The sequence below is a fragment of the Lissotriton helveticus genome, chromosome 11 (assembly GCF_964261635.1).
Source record: "Lissotriton helveticus chromosome 11, aLisHel1.1, whole genome shotgun sequence".
Lineage (NCBI taxonomy): Eukaryota > Metazoa > Chordata > Amphibia > Caudata > Salamandridae > Lissotriton > Lissotriton helveticus.
The window spans coordinates 982,151,426-982,167,266 of NC_136072.1; the positions used below are offsets into that span (position 1 = coordinate 982,151,426).

The 15,841-nt window shown below is 42.0% G+C and overlaps 1 protein-coding gene across 3 annotated transcripts in view; it reads right to left on the minus strand.

The window, feature by feature from the left end:
* Positions 1–15,841, minus strand: part of KIAA1671 (KIAA1671 ortholog) — a 996,223-nt gene that overhangs the window by 92,152 nt on the left and 888,230 nt on the right. For all 3 annotated transcript variants that reach the window (XM_078667333.1, XM_078667334.1, XM_078667335.1), the window contains one exon: positions 768–883. In XM_078667333.1, the coding sequence (XP_078523459.1) occupies positions 768–883 (116 nt within the window). The remainder of the gene's footprint in view (positions 1–767; positions 884–15,841) is intronic.

The window sequence follows — 15,841 nt, forward strand, 5'->3', positions numbered from 1 at the left end:
TAGCCAAACACTGCTGTCACCGTTTATTTTATTTATTTATTTCTACTTTCAGTCATGCTGTGCAACATGGCTAAAAATAAACATTGACAAAGACACTAGTTCTTGCACAGGCAAGACCTATTGGCTTTACCAATGCTTGTTTTTAGACGCATAGAATCATCACCACGGCAACAGCGCACGCCGGCTAAAATTCCCTTTTTAAAGAGTTTCAAAAAAAGATACAAAATATCATCGCCATAGCGACATCACATCCGCACTGGCTGAAGGGTTGACCTACAAAGTGGAATTTGGATCATTGAAACAAACGAGTTAACATTTTAAATTTTGGAAACAAGAAGGATTGTGAACTGGTACCTGAAGTTTATTTGCCAGCATATTACTTTTTTCAATGTTATATCTAAACAAATGATTTTAATACTTCGCACTAGGCCATGAGAATAAAAAGGTTATTTCAGGTCCAACTGTGACTGATGTAAACATCTTATATGTAATGGGAAAAATACTGCTAGTGGGCAAAGTTCGAAACAAATTAATGATGAAGTGCATTGCACAATACAGCATTGCCCTTTTGAAATAAGTAAATAGCAGATGTGGACATCACTCGCTAGGACTTGTTTTAGTCTCTTACTCTCCCGGGCATGGTTTTCCAGGTACCATTACATTTAAAACCTACCACAGGTCCTTCTGTTTGCCGGATACATATTGTGTGATCTTGAGGTTAACCTGTACACGCCAGCCTGAAAGAAACAAATACAACAGATGCTCACCTTCAGAACGGAAGGGTCCATTCCTGGAAACACAGGAAGCCGTTGCTGCTGCCCAACCGATTTTGGTGTCTTCTCTTCCTCCTCTTCTGACTCCTCCTCTTTTTTGGATTTCTCATCTAGACAACAACAAAAAATTCAACATCGACCATTTGGCAAACTGTAATGCAAGGGTGGAAGACGAATCACTTGTTCTTGCCATTCCATATAGTCCGTGAGTTCGACATCATATAAAGCACACCCCACTTCACCTAGTCATCATTTGAGAAAAATAATCTTGATTAGTAAGGGAGCTGTTTTTCTGGCCACTATGGGAGAGGAAGTGTAGAGCAGTTTTCTCAAAAGAGGGGCAGAAGCATGCAAGAGTTTCAACAAACATAAGCGCACACAAGCACAGGGAATTTTAAGTAAATGTAGGATGATCATGAATAAACAACACTTATTTGCAGGAGACTTTCAGGCAAAAAGGCAGCAGTGATGGATTAACATCTATAAGAAATATTGGCAACTAAGTGCATGTTTCAAGAAAGCTAGTCATAATGAGCGGGTGTCCATTCCTGCCCTCCGAGATCGCCCTGCTAGTGTCAGTTGGCTCCTCCTCCATATATCAGAGAAGCTGTGTTTTGATATTAAGAAACTAGAAGCTCGACATGCCCACAGCAACCGAGTGATGATGAAGTATTCCTAACCATAATTAAGTCCTTCTGGCGAAGAACGGTATAAAGTAGTAACTGAATCGACATTGGCGGCAGCAGTGGGCAAGGGACCCAAGAAGAGACTTTGTTTCTCTTACCTTTGGTTTCCGGAGACAGGGTGCTCAAATAAGTGAACAACATTAGCAGGACGAGCACAAAGAAAACAAAAGTCCAAATGAAACTAAGTGAAATCTCGAAGGCACATGAGGATTGTTCAAGTTTACACCAGCTACTTTCGGATTGTGACATTTGGGAATTATAACAGATATGAACTTTATGTTGGGAAAGTACATCACAATCATGGACTTGGAGCAACTAATGCAAGTTTACAATGCACACTTCTATCATGAGATGACCATGGTAATGTTAATGTTAATGTTATTGGCACTTATAGAGCGCTCACTGTTACCCGAAGGTGTCCTGGCGCTATGAAAAGGCCTACTAAAGATTGAAGCGAAGTGGAAATTAACGAGTTTAATTTGAAAACAGCTATGTTTTTAATGTCTTCCTAAAGGCCAGAAGATTGGTCCTGCTTCTCAGGTGCAATGGAAGAGCGTTCCATGATTTGGTCGCATTAGCTATAAAGCTTATGCCAGCCCAGTTGGCTATTTTCACCAAGGGCACAGTCACAAACTTTGGATCTGATGACCGCAGTGCTCTTTTTGGTATATACCAGCGGGGTTGCTGTTGTAGAAATTCCGGTCCACTTCCCTGAAGGGCTTTAAAGACCACACATAAAGACTTAAACTGAATGCGCTTCTTGACCGGCAGCCAGTGAAGTTTTTTAATTTTGGTGCCAGAGACTAGGGTTTTAGTATACATGAACTATGGGCGCTCTGCAAATTACCGTTGGTCAGTTGGATAGAAGCTTATTGGTTACGGTGCTCACAGGAAAGGGGTGACCCTACTAACCCCTTACTTTAGCAACAATAGCAACAGTCCTGTGCACACATACAAAGTCAAATTTCACAGTGAAAAGGTAATTCAAACAACTTTTAGGACAATATTCCACGTAGGTTTCTTTAATGTCACAGCACAAAAACAACCAGCCGACACGTGTTTCGTCAGAGAAACAGTGTACTCAGACTTCAGGGCTGGAAATGATACAAAAGAACTCGCTTAGCACAAGGTATTCATGATTAGGTGAACAACTCTCCCAGATTTTTAGGGAAAAAAATTGTATCACCCAACACTCGTGGAAACCACATTTCAATTGATTGCCCAAAACTCTGGTGTTGCGCAAAACCAATGAAAGGGCCTGCAAAAAGAGCAATTTATTGACAATCCACACTGGAACAATAATATATTGTGTGCAAAAGTGCAGCCTGAGGCGGTGCTAAACAGACAAGGTGCCACAAACCTCACCAGTAACCAAGCAAAAGTGAAACGCACATGACACATAATCACGCAAGTGTAACCTCAAAAGCCCAAGAGTGGGAAAAGATTGAGTGACCCAGGGGAAATGGCGCTAGTGGTAAAGGAAGAGTACACTACCTAAAGGTAAAGTCGACGGTATGAAGAATCTAAACAATGCACACAAATGAAGAGAGGGTCGGGGGAAACAAAAAAAAAACCTCAATGTCAAAGAAGAGTCAATGCGAATTGAGTAACATGCAGCGTCAAATCAAGTGGCCAGTAATCTTGAAAAGTCTGACAAGGGAATAAAACGGTTGCCGGACTTACCCCTGCACCGGTGATAATTCCAACCTGGTCGGGTTTCAGAAAAAAGGTTCGGGAATAAAAAATAATCTTAATGAAGTAACAGAGGCTGGGGGGATAAAAAGGAGAAAAGGAGGGGTAATTATACCTCAGGAAGGTGCTCCTAACTCTTAAGATCATGTAATGGGTAAAGAACAACATGCACCAATACCTGTAAGTAGATGCTTCGTATTGTATAAGCTGTAAGACAGAACAAGAAAAAGAGGGGGATGGGGCAAAAAGAGGAGACTCCATTTGGAAAAAAACTCGCGCCTCAAAAGTGATAATTCACAAGTCCAAAATAAGATGAAGAGACAAAAGGGGGAAATGGAAGGAACGCTCACCGGGATGGCGTTGATACTACAAAACCGGCACCCATGCTGGAGAGGTCAAGTAGGATAATTAGTGCTGGTCACTGTGGGAAAAGAATCAAGGGAACCGTGAATCAGAAGGGCAATCACAAAGTGGCAAAGTGGCATGAGACGTGAATACGCCAGGAAAGGCAAAATCCACTAGTATTTAGAGAACCTCACCTCTGGTATGTGTGACGGCGCTCAACCGCCAATATACTTCCAAAATGGAAACAATCCTCCCAACTGCAGGAATACCTATCCAAAATGACAAGCACATATGCCCATCAGCATAATAAAGACATAACTCTACACGTATTACAATAGCCCATTCACCCAGTGGACAAGTTATCGCTAATCTCACTGAACTCACGTTAAGGACAGCACTACAATCAATGCTGGTCCATGAAGACACGTTCTTGATCAGCAGGTAAAAAAACGAGAGAGTAGAAAAACACAGTAGATTAGCACCGTGTAAGCACCATGACTCTTCAGGAAAGTATAATATAACCACAGCGCGAGACAGTAGTCCCATAATTCCAGGTAATAAACTTACTTCTTTACTATCTGGTAATTCTTGGCGGTATTCAAACAATCTGGAAATGAGCTCACGGTGACCCGGAAGTGATATACGGCTCTAGGATAAAACCACTAGACCCCAACTGATGGCCGGAAGTGAGGAGATTGCCGCATGATGTGTGCCAACCCGAGTTGAAAAGTAACTAGTCCGCGCACGTCAAGTGCGGCGGAAGTGAGAAGATTACCGCCTAATGCATGGGAGCCCGAGTTAAAGGGAACTAGTCCCTAAACAAAGCATACAAAGTAGCTGCATCTAACAGAGACGGAGAGTATAAATAAGAAAGGGAATAATCCCATCAATCTATAGGGCGAAGACCATATGGGTGCATAATTGAGTAAGAGGGAATAAAAATAGTTTGTTACTAAGCTGCTTGAAGCTCTCAGACATGAATAAAACTGGCCTATGTGTCACATTAAGTAAGTTGTATCTAAAGTGCATATAGAAAGGTTTCGTGCCAGGTCAGGCATCACTGAGTTAATATGCCATATTTCACACAATTCTTGAATCCAGAACCTGTGACTTTAACCATTCTGAAATATAATATATCCTATTTGGCATTGATTTCCCTGGTTTTCTGCTTTTCACTAGGGCAATCATTCCTGAATAATGTGCTGGGGATAAGAGCATCTTATAGGTATTACTTCTTCTAATTAGAGACAGGTTCTGGATTCAAGAATTGTGTGAAATATGGCATAGGCAATGATTCAAATATACACTAAACAGAAAATTTAGCGGCATGCCAAAGATACGTATACATCTGTAATGTACATAATGGGATGGGATATTTTGTTTTATATTTCTCATGTTTATTTTTTGTAGAGAACTGTGTGGTTTATAGATATCCCATGACCATTGGATCTGAATTTTACGATCTTTCAAGGAATACGTTGTATGCCATACGTTCAAGGTATGGGGTGTATATTATTATTACTTAAATATTGATAAGGAGTCTCTCTTTCCGTTTTTGTTATGTTTCACTTTAATAATGTCACTGATTTTTTATAATTGTTATTTATTTGACTCACAAATCACGATTATGGGAATTTTTTACAGATAAATATTGATTTTTGACTGTCTCATGAAACAAAGTCTTTTGAACGTTGTACATTCTATAAATAATGTGAACAGGATACAGTCGGAAGCAAATAACTGTATATATGTTTGTAAAGATGTAAGCTTTTAGTAATACATGTATGTCTCATTCTTTGATGAGTTTTGGCTCATTTTGTAAAAAATGAAAAGACTATATTTATGTGTATTTTTCCAATAGCCCTGAAGAAGTCTTTTTGGAGACAAAACGCGTTGGCTATGAGGTTATATGTGGAATGTAAAGAAAATCTACTTGTGAAAAATAAAGAAGAAAATTTCACTAAGCAACATATACCCTGGAACTGGTCGTTTTCATTATACGCAATTGTTGTTGTAAACTGACATGCCACGTCGACATTAATGTACATAGTGCTGAAACTTATTGCATTGAGCGATCGGCCATGTACCAGGATTTGATTTCTGAATAAAGCACCCACATTAGATCTGCCAGAATCGGGCGTACAGCGTTATCCTTTCGCGAGGAGTGTGAAGATATATGAAGAAATATATATATATCTACGGGTGGAAGCCGAACAGCAGGAGCCAAACAAGAAAACAAAAGCGATTCACAATAGAACATTTTCACACTAGAATGTGCTATCCAACCCGAAATCGTGCAAATAAACCAATTTGAATGACACTTTTTTTTGTTGCAGAAAACATTTGAATCATGCCCAAGACATCCTATAAATCACGAAACAAGTAGTAAAAAAAGCACTTTGTTACAAACCAAACTAGTTATTACAAAATAGTGATAGTGTGAGCCATTTATGTATTCTGAAATTGTTAAAGCAGCTCAGCCTGAGGCCTGCGGCAGTTGTTCTGCTGCACTAAAGAGTAGAAGGAGAGAGGATGAAACGTACAAGGGAACAAATAGGAAAACAAGCAGGGAAAGAAATAGCATGGAGCAAAACCAAGAGCAAGACAACCTAAAAACACAACACACTTCTGATGCCCTGCAAATAGAAGAAAACAATTGACAGAGATAGAAAGAGGAAGTACACTCCTAAAAAACAGAGGCAGTGCTTGTTCCAGGGACATGGGGAAAATACAAAAACAGAAAGTTTAGTCAAAAAGAAACATGTACGTATTGGCCAAACAAGAACCAGCAAATAAGACTAACAGTGAAGCTAATGAATGGCACGTAATGGGCACGCTCAAAGCCCCCTATACGTAAACAAAATGTCTTGCAAGCGGCAGAGCATGAACTGTCCTAGGTGAGGCCTAAAAAGGCCAGATGATGTGTACTACCACTGCTGATGGGAGGGCCACTAATTTCTAACAAGATTGTGAGTACATTGCCAGTGAGAAGCCTGCATGGGTCAGGCAGTTCTCAACATAGGGAATATATCAGTTCAAATAAGCTTTATTCAACAGGTTTACTTATAAAAGCATACATAAATACAACAAAAAAAATTACATTTGGCAACAATAAAAACACTAAGTCCATTTGCAAATTGGGTAGGGGTCGTGTTGGCACAGCCTGTTAAGATAATAAACATGAATAAAATACAGTGTTCCATATCAGAAATGTAAAAACGAATGGGGTAGGAATAAACCCTAGCAAAAAGGGGAGAACCAGATGTAAAGGCAGATTGTTAAGGGGCTAGTCAGCCAAGGCTAGGGCTGGTTAAAGCACAGCTCATTGCATTAACAGTTGCAACCAATATTGAATATTAAAGACTTAAGAAAAGTAAGTTCTGTCAAGCAGCTCTTGGACTAGTCACCCACATCCACCCCAACTTCGCAAGGTTACAAGCATAATTGAATGTGGATCTGATCTCAGGATCCTCAATGTAGTCCAGCTACTCCCGGTCCCTAGGCGCTTACAGAGGAGTGTGATTCATCTTTGGTGGGGTGCAGTATATCCTGGACAGGCATGGCCAATAGTTTCTTTGGAGATCTTACAAGTAGGGCACAGATGGTCGATATTTAGGGTCCATTTACTGGTAAAGGTTGTTAAGGGAAGGGTGCCAACCCTAAATTGGTAGTAAAGCTTCCTATCCAGGGGGACTATGATAGTGTCCCAATACAACTCAAAAAGACTATTTGATATAAAGCCTAAAAACCTTCCAGTTAGGGGAGATTTGGTAGCTAAAGTAATGGCCAATTGTCTTACCCAAAACCAATATTGTTTCTTTTAGGATACCTCTGTGATGGATGCTGCAGATAAAGGATTGTCCCATAATATATGTAGTCCGATAGATGTAGGTAATCTTGGTGAAACCATGGAGTCAGTTCAGTTTGGGACCAAAAGCCTTCTCCAGAACAGTAGTGGCCAAAGTCTGGCCTTGTCTACAACTGAGTTTTTACCCATGACAAGCATCAGTGAGAGAAGAGTGCTTGTTGGAAGAGAAGTCAGCATTCTTAAGAAATTATTCACTGAATTTGCAAGCAAAGTTAAATTTGCTGTTAGGACTCCCGTCCCTGCGTCACGCCCTTTTTTTGTCTATTTGGGATAGTTTGTGCTTAGGCTCCCACTACATTTTGTCCACATAAGGTATCCACGCCAAATTTGCGTCCATTTCTTTCAACATCCTGAGGATTATAAAGGTACCCAGGGCTTGTGGATTTCCCTACAGGGGACTGAACAATTAGGCAAAACACAGCTAAATGTGCTTTTATGGGGGAAAATGGGAAAAAAGTGCTGCAGAAGAAAGCACCTGGTATTTTCCCTACAAAGGGTGTCAACAAATGGTTTGTGGTGCTAAAATCATTATCTTCCAGCTTTGAGGAACAGGCAGACTTTTGTCACAAAACCAACATTTTCTACACAGTTTTAGCATTTTACTGGGACATAACTTATTTTTCCTATTTCTTGTACTTTCAACCTCTTTCCAGTTAGTGGTAGAAATTGGTGTGAAACCAATAATGCATACCGGAAAGCTCTGAAAAGTAGATAAAATTCTGAACTCAGCAAGGGGCTCATTTGTGTAGATCCTTCAAGGTTTTCCTACAGACACTAACAGCTGAAATAAAAACATATTGAAATTGAGTTGAATAATAGTTATTTGTGCCTACATTTTTACCTGTAATTTCTTATAACTATGGCAGATTTTTTTAAAGCAATATACTGTTACGTCCATGAGATCCTTCTAGTGGCGGGGATATATAGGGCTTGTAAGTACAACTTGTAGGTACACCAAGAACCTGAGGTACCCAGAGCCAATTAACTGAGCTGCACCTTGCAATGGTTTTTCATTGTGTACAGGGTATACATCAATTCATTTGGTATAATATAAAGAGTGAAAAATAAGCACCAAGGAAACCTATGCATTTCTGAAATGGGAGCAAGATATGGAGTTTAGAAGCAGTGGTTATTTGCACATCTCTGAATTTGTAGGTAGCCATACTAACATGTAAAGTAGAGGGCATTTTTCAATATGTCTTCTTTTTTACACCCTGTCTTACATTTGGAAGGTAGAAATGTATAGAAAGACAACTGGTAATAAAACTTGTTCTACTATTCTGTGTTTCCCAGCGTCTCCTAATACAAATGGTGCTTCACTTGTGTGGGTAGGCCTAGTGCCCGCTATAGGAAATGGCCCAAAATGCAACATGGACACATCACATTTTTCCACAGAACACTGACCCTTTGTTTACAATGTGCCTAGCTGTGGATTTTAGGCCCTAGCTCAGCCGGCACCTAGGGAAAGCAAGACACACAGGGGAATCCAGGATGGGGTGACTTGTGTGGTTCTCACCAGGTTATGTTACCCAGAATCCGTTGCAAACTTCAAAATGTGTAAAAAAAGAAAATCACATTTTCCTCCCATTTCTGTGATGGAAAGTTCTGGAATCTGTGGGGATCCACAAACATCCACCCACCCAGCATTCACCCCAAGTCTCCCAATAATAATAACAATACTGGATAACTGAAGTAACAGGGAAGTAACTCGTTTTCTTATGCAGTATTGGATTTTTTACATCCTAGCAATCCATGAACTCTTGAAAAGAGCTCCACTGAAGAGGATACTGCCTTGTAGATTGAGCCTTGGGCTTGAAAGTAAGTGGTCTGCCCGCATTAGAATGGCAGAAATGAATAGCGGCTGCAATCCACCTGGCAATAGTTGCTTTGGTCACTGAAGCACTTGTTCTTTGTTAAACATAGGGGATGAAAAGCTGGTTAGATTTACAAATGTTCTTGGTATGTAGCAAATAATATCTCTTGATATCTAAAGTATGGAGAGCCTTTTCAGATGGCGAAATTGGGTTCAGAATAACTGGTTCATTAAGGTGGAAAGTAGACAGTACCTTTGGAATGAATGATGGGTTTGTCCTAAGCAGGACAGTCAGTGAAACAGATATAAGGTTCTTTAATCGTGAACGCTTGAATTTCGTTGACTCTCCTGGCTGATGTAAGAGCCAATAACAATGCAACTTTCCAGGGAATAAACTTGAGCTCAGCCTTGTGTATAGGCTCAAAAGGGGACTTCATAAGTTGTGCAAGAACAAAGGAGAACCTTTAGAGGAACATCTAACTGGAAATGGCAGCAAGCTGTACCTTTATTGAGGTATACATGAGTCCCGGCTCAGCTAGGGAAAGAAAATAGGGTAAAAAAAAAATCTGGAGGAGAATCAAACGGATATACATTGTTTTGAAGACACCATGAAAAAAGGCTTTTCTATTTGAGACTGTAGGTTTTAATAGTATATGCTGCTCTCGCTTTAGATAGAATGTCTTTACAGTTCTGTGGCAGATCTAGGTCCTTGAATTCAGCAACCATGGATGCAGCTGGAGTGACGCAGGACTTGGATGGAGAATCTGGCCTTTGCTCATTGTCAGCAGCATCAATAGTACTGGAAGGCGATAACGTTTGCAATTTTAGAGCAGGAGAAGCTCCGTGAACCATTGTTGGCGCGGCCAATGCGGTGCAATGAGAATCAGAAGACATGGCTCTCTCTTCATTTTCATCAATAGCCTTGGTATTAACCCCTTGGGCGTGGCTTGAATTCCGCTGCGGAGCGGCGAAATTCCACGTGTGCGCAGATCGGACAGCTCCCGGCCATCCAATGCACACACCCACCACGGCGTCGCATGCCAGGGGTTAAAGGGTAAGGAGGAAAAGCGTATGCGAAGATCCCTGACCACCTTATTAGAAACGCATTTCCCCATGACCCTCTTTCTGATTCCCAGCTGGCAAAGAGATCCAAGTTAGGCTTGACCCACTTTTGGAAAATGAAGTCAAGAATCGTCTGGTCTAGTTCCCATTCATGGCAGGAGTTAGAAGTTCTGCTTAGAGTATCTGCCATACTGTTGTTGACCCCTGGAAGATGCTCTACTTTGCTCCTATGAGAACTCAAGAACCTCATATTCTTGGGAAGAATGCCTGTAAAGCTAGGAATATGGCCGGCAACTCCAGGAAGTTGATGTGCATTTTTGCAAGTGCTTTGCAGAACTTGCCTCTTATTCGACTATTCTGAAGGTGTGCCCCCCAGCTGTCTAGAGAGGCGTCCGTGGTCAGGATGAAATCCAGTAACGGGGAAATGGAAAGTTAGCACTGTTGAGAGATTATTGGAGGATTGCCACCAGAGAAGCGCTTTTTTCATAGCTGGAGTTATCTGAACTAGGTCATCGAATGACCTGGTTACTTGGAGCCATTGATTGTCAAGCTGCTCTTGTAAGGGTCTCATCTTGAGACGTGCGTGAGGTACCATTAAAAATGCTGAAGGCGACATGCAGAGCAGAGATTTTATTAGGCATACAGAAGGTCACTTTCTTCCGGCTAGTTTTGTTGCTAGTGAAATGAGATTTGTTTGCCTCTCTGTAGACAAGAATGCCCAGTCTTGGACGGTATCCAGAATTGCTCTGAGAAGGGCAATCTTTTGGGACGGTTGTAGAACAAATTTTTGATAATGGAGCATTAGCCCCAGGGAGCAAAACATCCGTAAGCAGATCGAAGTTGCCTTTGAGGCCTGCTGATAAGACGGTGCTTTTACTAGCCAGTCATCGAGGTAAGGAAACAGTTGAAGACCCTGAAGTCTGAGATGAGCAGCAACTGGAGCTAGACATTTGGGGAACACTCGTGGGGCTCAGCGAAGAACAAACAGGAGGGCTTTGAATTGAAAATGAGCACCTGCTACAGTGAAACGAAGACCTTTTAGATGTTTTGGAAGTGTTGAGAAATGGAAATATGCATCTAATAATTCTAGAGTTGTCATAAAATCTGCATGACTGAGAAGCTAAAGTAACTCCTAGAGGGTGACCATGCAGAAAGGCTTCTTCTACAGATACTTGTTTATATTTCTGAGATCCAGAATGGGTCTCGATTCACCCAAATGTTTCCTTATTAAAAAGAAGCTGGGATAAAAACCTTTTCCCACCCGAGAATGAGGAACTTTTTCTATAGCTCCTTTCTTAACAATTGGAGATAAGCTGGAAGCCATCTCAGGGGTGGATGAAGAGGTGAAACTGTTACAAATGCTAAAGTATGGCCATACTGTATGATGCCCAGGATTCATTTGTCGGTTGTAATTTGGCTCCACTGATCGTAATGCAGAGAAATACTCATTGGATTAAGGTTGGTCCTGAATGGAGCCATAGCAGGTGCCGGAATGCGGTCACTGTTTTCTAGCATTGTCTCTAAACTGGTTAACTTTCTCTGTCCTGGGCTGTTGTCTGGAATATGCAGCGGACGGTGGTGCTCGATTGATATGATTGTGGCTGATATTTCTGAAAATTTCCACGAAAGGAATAAGATCCTCTCCCACGTGCTATGCGAAAAGGTGTTTTCCTATATTGGAGCGTTTCTAACACCTTAGCGGTATCAGTATCCATTTTGATAGATTGCAAGGATTCATCAATGTGCTTCCTAAAGAGTTCATCGCCATCAAACGGCATGTCTAAAATGTTATTCTGCACCTCAGGATGGAAAGTGTTGGAGTTCAACCAGCCCTGGCGACGAAGAACTGCTGCTCCAGCTAATTGTCTAAAAGCAAGAGAAGCGGTGTCCATAGATATATCAATAGTCTCAAAGGTGGATCTTTCACCTATGAGAATAATTTTTCGTGCTTCTTGTTTTTTATCATCCGGTAAAAATTCAGATATGAGGTCACATGCGGCCGCATCTGGCAGTCATATCTTCCTAGAATTGCTAGGGAATTGGCAGCGTGCACTTAAGCACCTGCAATTGTGGTAAACCTTTTTCCAATATTGTCCAAGTGTCATCCATCTTTATTAGGAGGAGCAGTGATTGGTACTGAAGGATTTAGTGATCTTCGTTGTGCAGCCTGAGCAATTACAGAATCTGGTCTCGGATGCCCCACTAAGCAGGCTGGTGTATCATATGGGGCTTTTTTTTTTTATCAATCCTTGAACGGACTGCCGGCACTGAATATGGCACTTTCATAATTTTTATCCTCCCAAATCTGATCGATAATGGGAATTGTACACACTGATTTCCTGGACTGATTCTTAAAATCATGTAAAAAACAGTCAGACTGTTTCACAGGCATCAGTAAATGAAAACGATGTGCAGTCCTTTCCGTCAGAGCATGGAAGTCACCAATATCCTCCGGTGGAGAGTCAATAGCTTGAGGAGCTGGAGGAGAAGGCATAGGAATTAAGTAATCTTCCCACTCATCAATAACTGGTGGAGCTTTTTGTATTTCAACCTCTTCTACATTATCACCATACTTTGGGACCTGATCTTGGTGCACAAGTATAGGATCCTGTGATTCCGGAGGAGGCGTTACAGATGGTCTAGAACCCGCAGCAAGAGGGGGAGATTTTTCTACTTTAACTGACCCTGCTGCTGTAGGGAAACGAGTATGATTATCAGGCAATATAGCTGTCAAATCTTGCACCAATGCAACAGGCAGTTGTATCATTATTAGTATTCACACTGGGGATCATGGGATCGGGCTAGCTGGTTACGTACTGATCCCACCATTGGCTGAATTCACGCTTTAGGGTTAAAGGATAGCATCCTGCTGAAAGGTATACCCCTTCAGAACTAGTAAGTTGGTGTGTGAGGTGGTAACGTTATTTCTCTAGGAAGGTCCTTTTAAAGGACGAGCACCCTCACTCTCCCAAGGGTGACAGGCTTTATCATTGGGTCTCCTCCTCACAACCGGACTGCAAGGTCCGTGGTGTGGGGTAAAACTCCCAAAATGGGAGGAGCAGAGGTGTTTTTTTGGATGAGCGATGGAGATCGAGTCAGTGAGGGAATTAAAATATAATCCATGCGGCTTGAATAAGGTGGATTGTGAAAAGTACTGGCCCCGTTTCTGCCAGATTCAGCTCTTTCATTCACAAATCTAAGCCAGTTTTCCAATGTGAGTGATTTTAACTGAAGGGCTGTCTGTGGCCATTTGTGTAAGGGGGGCAAGTCATGCTGCGGCACTCCACAAGGCACATCTTCATCCTCCCCCAAATGAATATCCTGCATATCTAGGGTTCAAAGGTGGAGTTGAGATTGTGTGCTACTATCAAGTATGCTTCCCCTCGATGTTCCTCTAAAAGTTACTCTAAGATAGAAATAGTTTCTGACCATAACCCCGCTTGAGCCCGCTAGCTTAAACATTACATATATCGATTAAGTTGGAATTGGCTAGTCTCAAGCAAACTAAACTGTGAGGATATCAGCACAATCTGTTTGCAGCTGTTTACAGTAAAATGTAAATTTAATCTAATCCAGGTTGTTAAACCACCCGCTGGACATCCTGAGGATCCACCTGTAGCAGGGATCGAGAAGGTAATATAGCCTAACTTAAAGGCAGGCTCCAAAGCCCAGGTGTCCTGTAGTAGGTAGATGTGTTTTGAGCCTATATACGTGTTCCAAGCTGGGGAAGCGGCTTTTGAACTTAGATCAGCCACGTTCCACGATATAATGGAGGCCAATTTCACAGGCTGAGGAGTGGTATAGAGTATAGCCTCGCGGGTGGAAAAGAGTGGAAGAAGCAATATATTGGAATGTCCAGAAGAAAGGAAAGCATTCTGTGTTGATGTAGAGATTTTTGGTAAGGAGATAGTCACACACTGATCACTATCATCAAGTGTGGGGGATTCAACTGTCAAAGGGGGACTTGAATGATTCTCTGGAGTGGAGAGTGGGGGGCACAGCCGTTTGTGGGTAGATTCTGATCCTGGCATCTGTACTGGAAGCAAATATTTGAGTCCCTAAGGGTGGAGGTCTTATGTCGAATGCCACTAGGGCATCCACTAGTAGTCTTCTGGGGAGAATTAGCTTGATGGTGCCATAATTAGTGCCAATTTGTAGGTGCCTAGAGGCACCCACGAAGCCCTTTCTTATTAGGTAACAACAGCCTACTCTTTCGAATCCAGTAGATGGATTTATTTATAAGTGAATCCTCGAATTCTTTGTTACATGTCTGGCTATGTTTGGGCTGGAGAGGCCCTCTGTAGGGTACCATTTTGAAGCCATATAGTAGGTAGCCGTTTGCAGTTTACAGGCTGCCTAGTTACAGATGAAGAGGCGATGGGTCGAGCAGGGTGATCATTCAGAGGCCCATTAAAGGTCCTCCATTCACCCCATCTCTTGACTTCTACTGCATTTTGGGGACATGTCTATGCTCTTTAATCCGTGATGGGTGGCTAGGGTCAAGGAATTTACTGGCCTAAATTAAAGACATTCCCTCAAGGGTAGGTTTTGCCGACATAACAATGTCAATGGTGGTGTTTTTGACAGCAGTTATTTCATTTAAGGGGTGGATAAATGAAGGCCCATTGTTTTAAGTTCTTGTACCTCTTTGGAAGTTCAGAGATTTGATGTGTTTAGGTAGCCAATTCGCCTTCAGATGCACAGGTATTACATTTTGCCAGGCTAAGGCTATCATGTGGCAAAAGTGGTGAAGCAGTCGGAGTCGGTACTTCGAGGGGAGAGATATCTATTGCTGCATGGCACTGAGATGGCCTGAGTGTATGTGATCGTATTCAACATGCCCACACCAGTTTTCTAAGTCTGTGTCAGGTGTGACAGGGACTGCAACTGGTTCTTTTTGTTATGTTCCCTTAGGAGGGCCTTTAAAACAAGCATTTGCATTGCAATTGGTCTCGCATTTGCTAGAGTTTGAGCTATTGGCATTGTAAATGACAATGCCTTTTAACTATTTTTTTGGGTTTGTAGTGGATGTATGTGGCTTGGAGTGGAATTATGTGGAGTGAATTGGTATTGTTAGTTGTGGAAATGTGTGTGGTGGAACTGTGTAGTGTATTTGTGTAGTGGAATTATGTGGCATGGTGAATAGATTGGGTTGAGAGCTGCACAGAATAGACAGAAAGGAAGATAGAGAGGAATAAGAAGTTTGTGCACGAAGAGGTGAATTAACTTTAGACCGAGTGGGAGAAAGTGTGTGCGAGAAAGAAGGGGAGAGCAGGCCACAGACGCATAAATAGGGTGCACCTGTGTACACAGAAGACAACCCAAGAGGAGGAGAGTGTGGGTTTGAGGGACGGAAATTTTTAAAAGGCTTGGGAAAGAAACTGTGCTAGAAGACGTGAACTGAATAAACGAGAGAGGTGGGAAAAGTGCGTGAGAGAGCGAGAGAATGGTGTGTGAAAGTACGAGAGGGAGATGGATGAATCGGAGGGGCAACGGGGGCAGGAGAGGTGGACCACTTCACAGTGCGAGGAGGTACAGGAAGGTAGCATGTGTGAGCAGGCAGTACAGGGAGTGTGAGGGAGGGATGAAAGGGGGCAGTGCA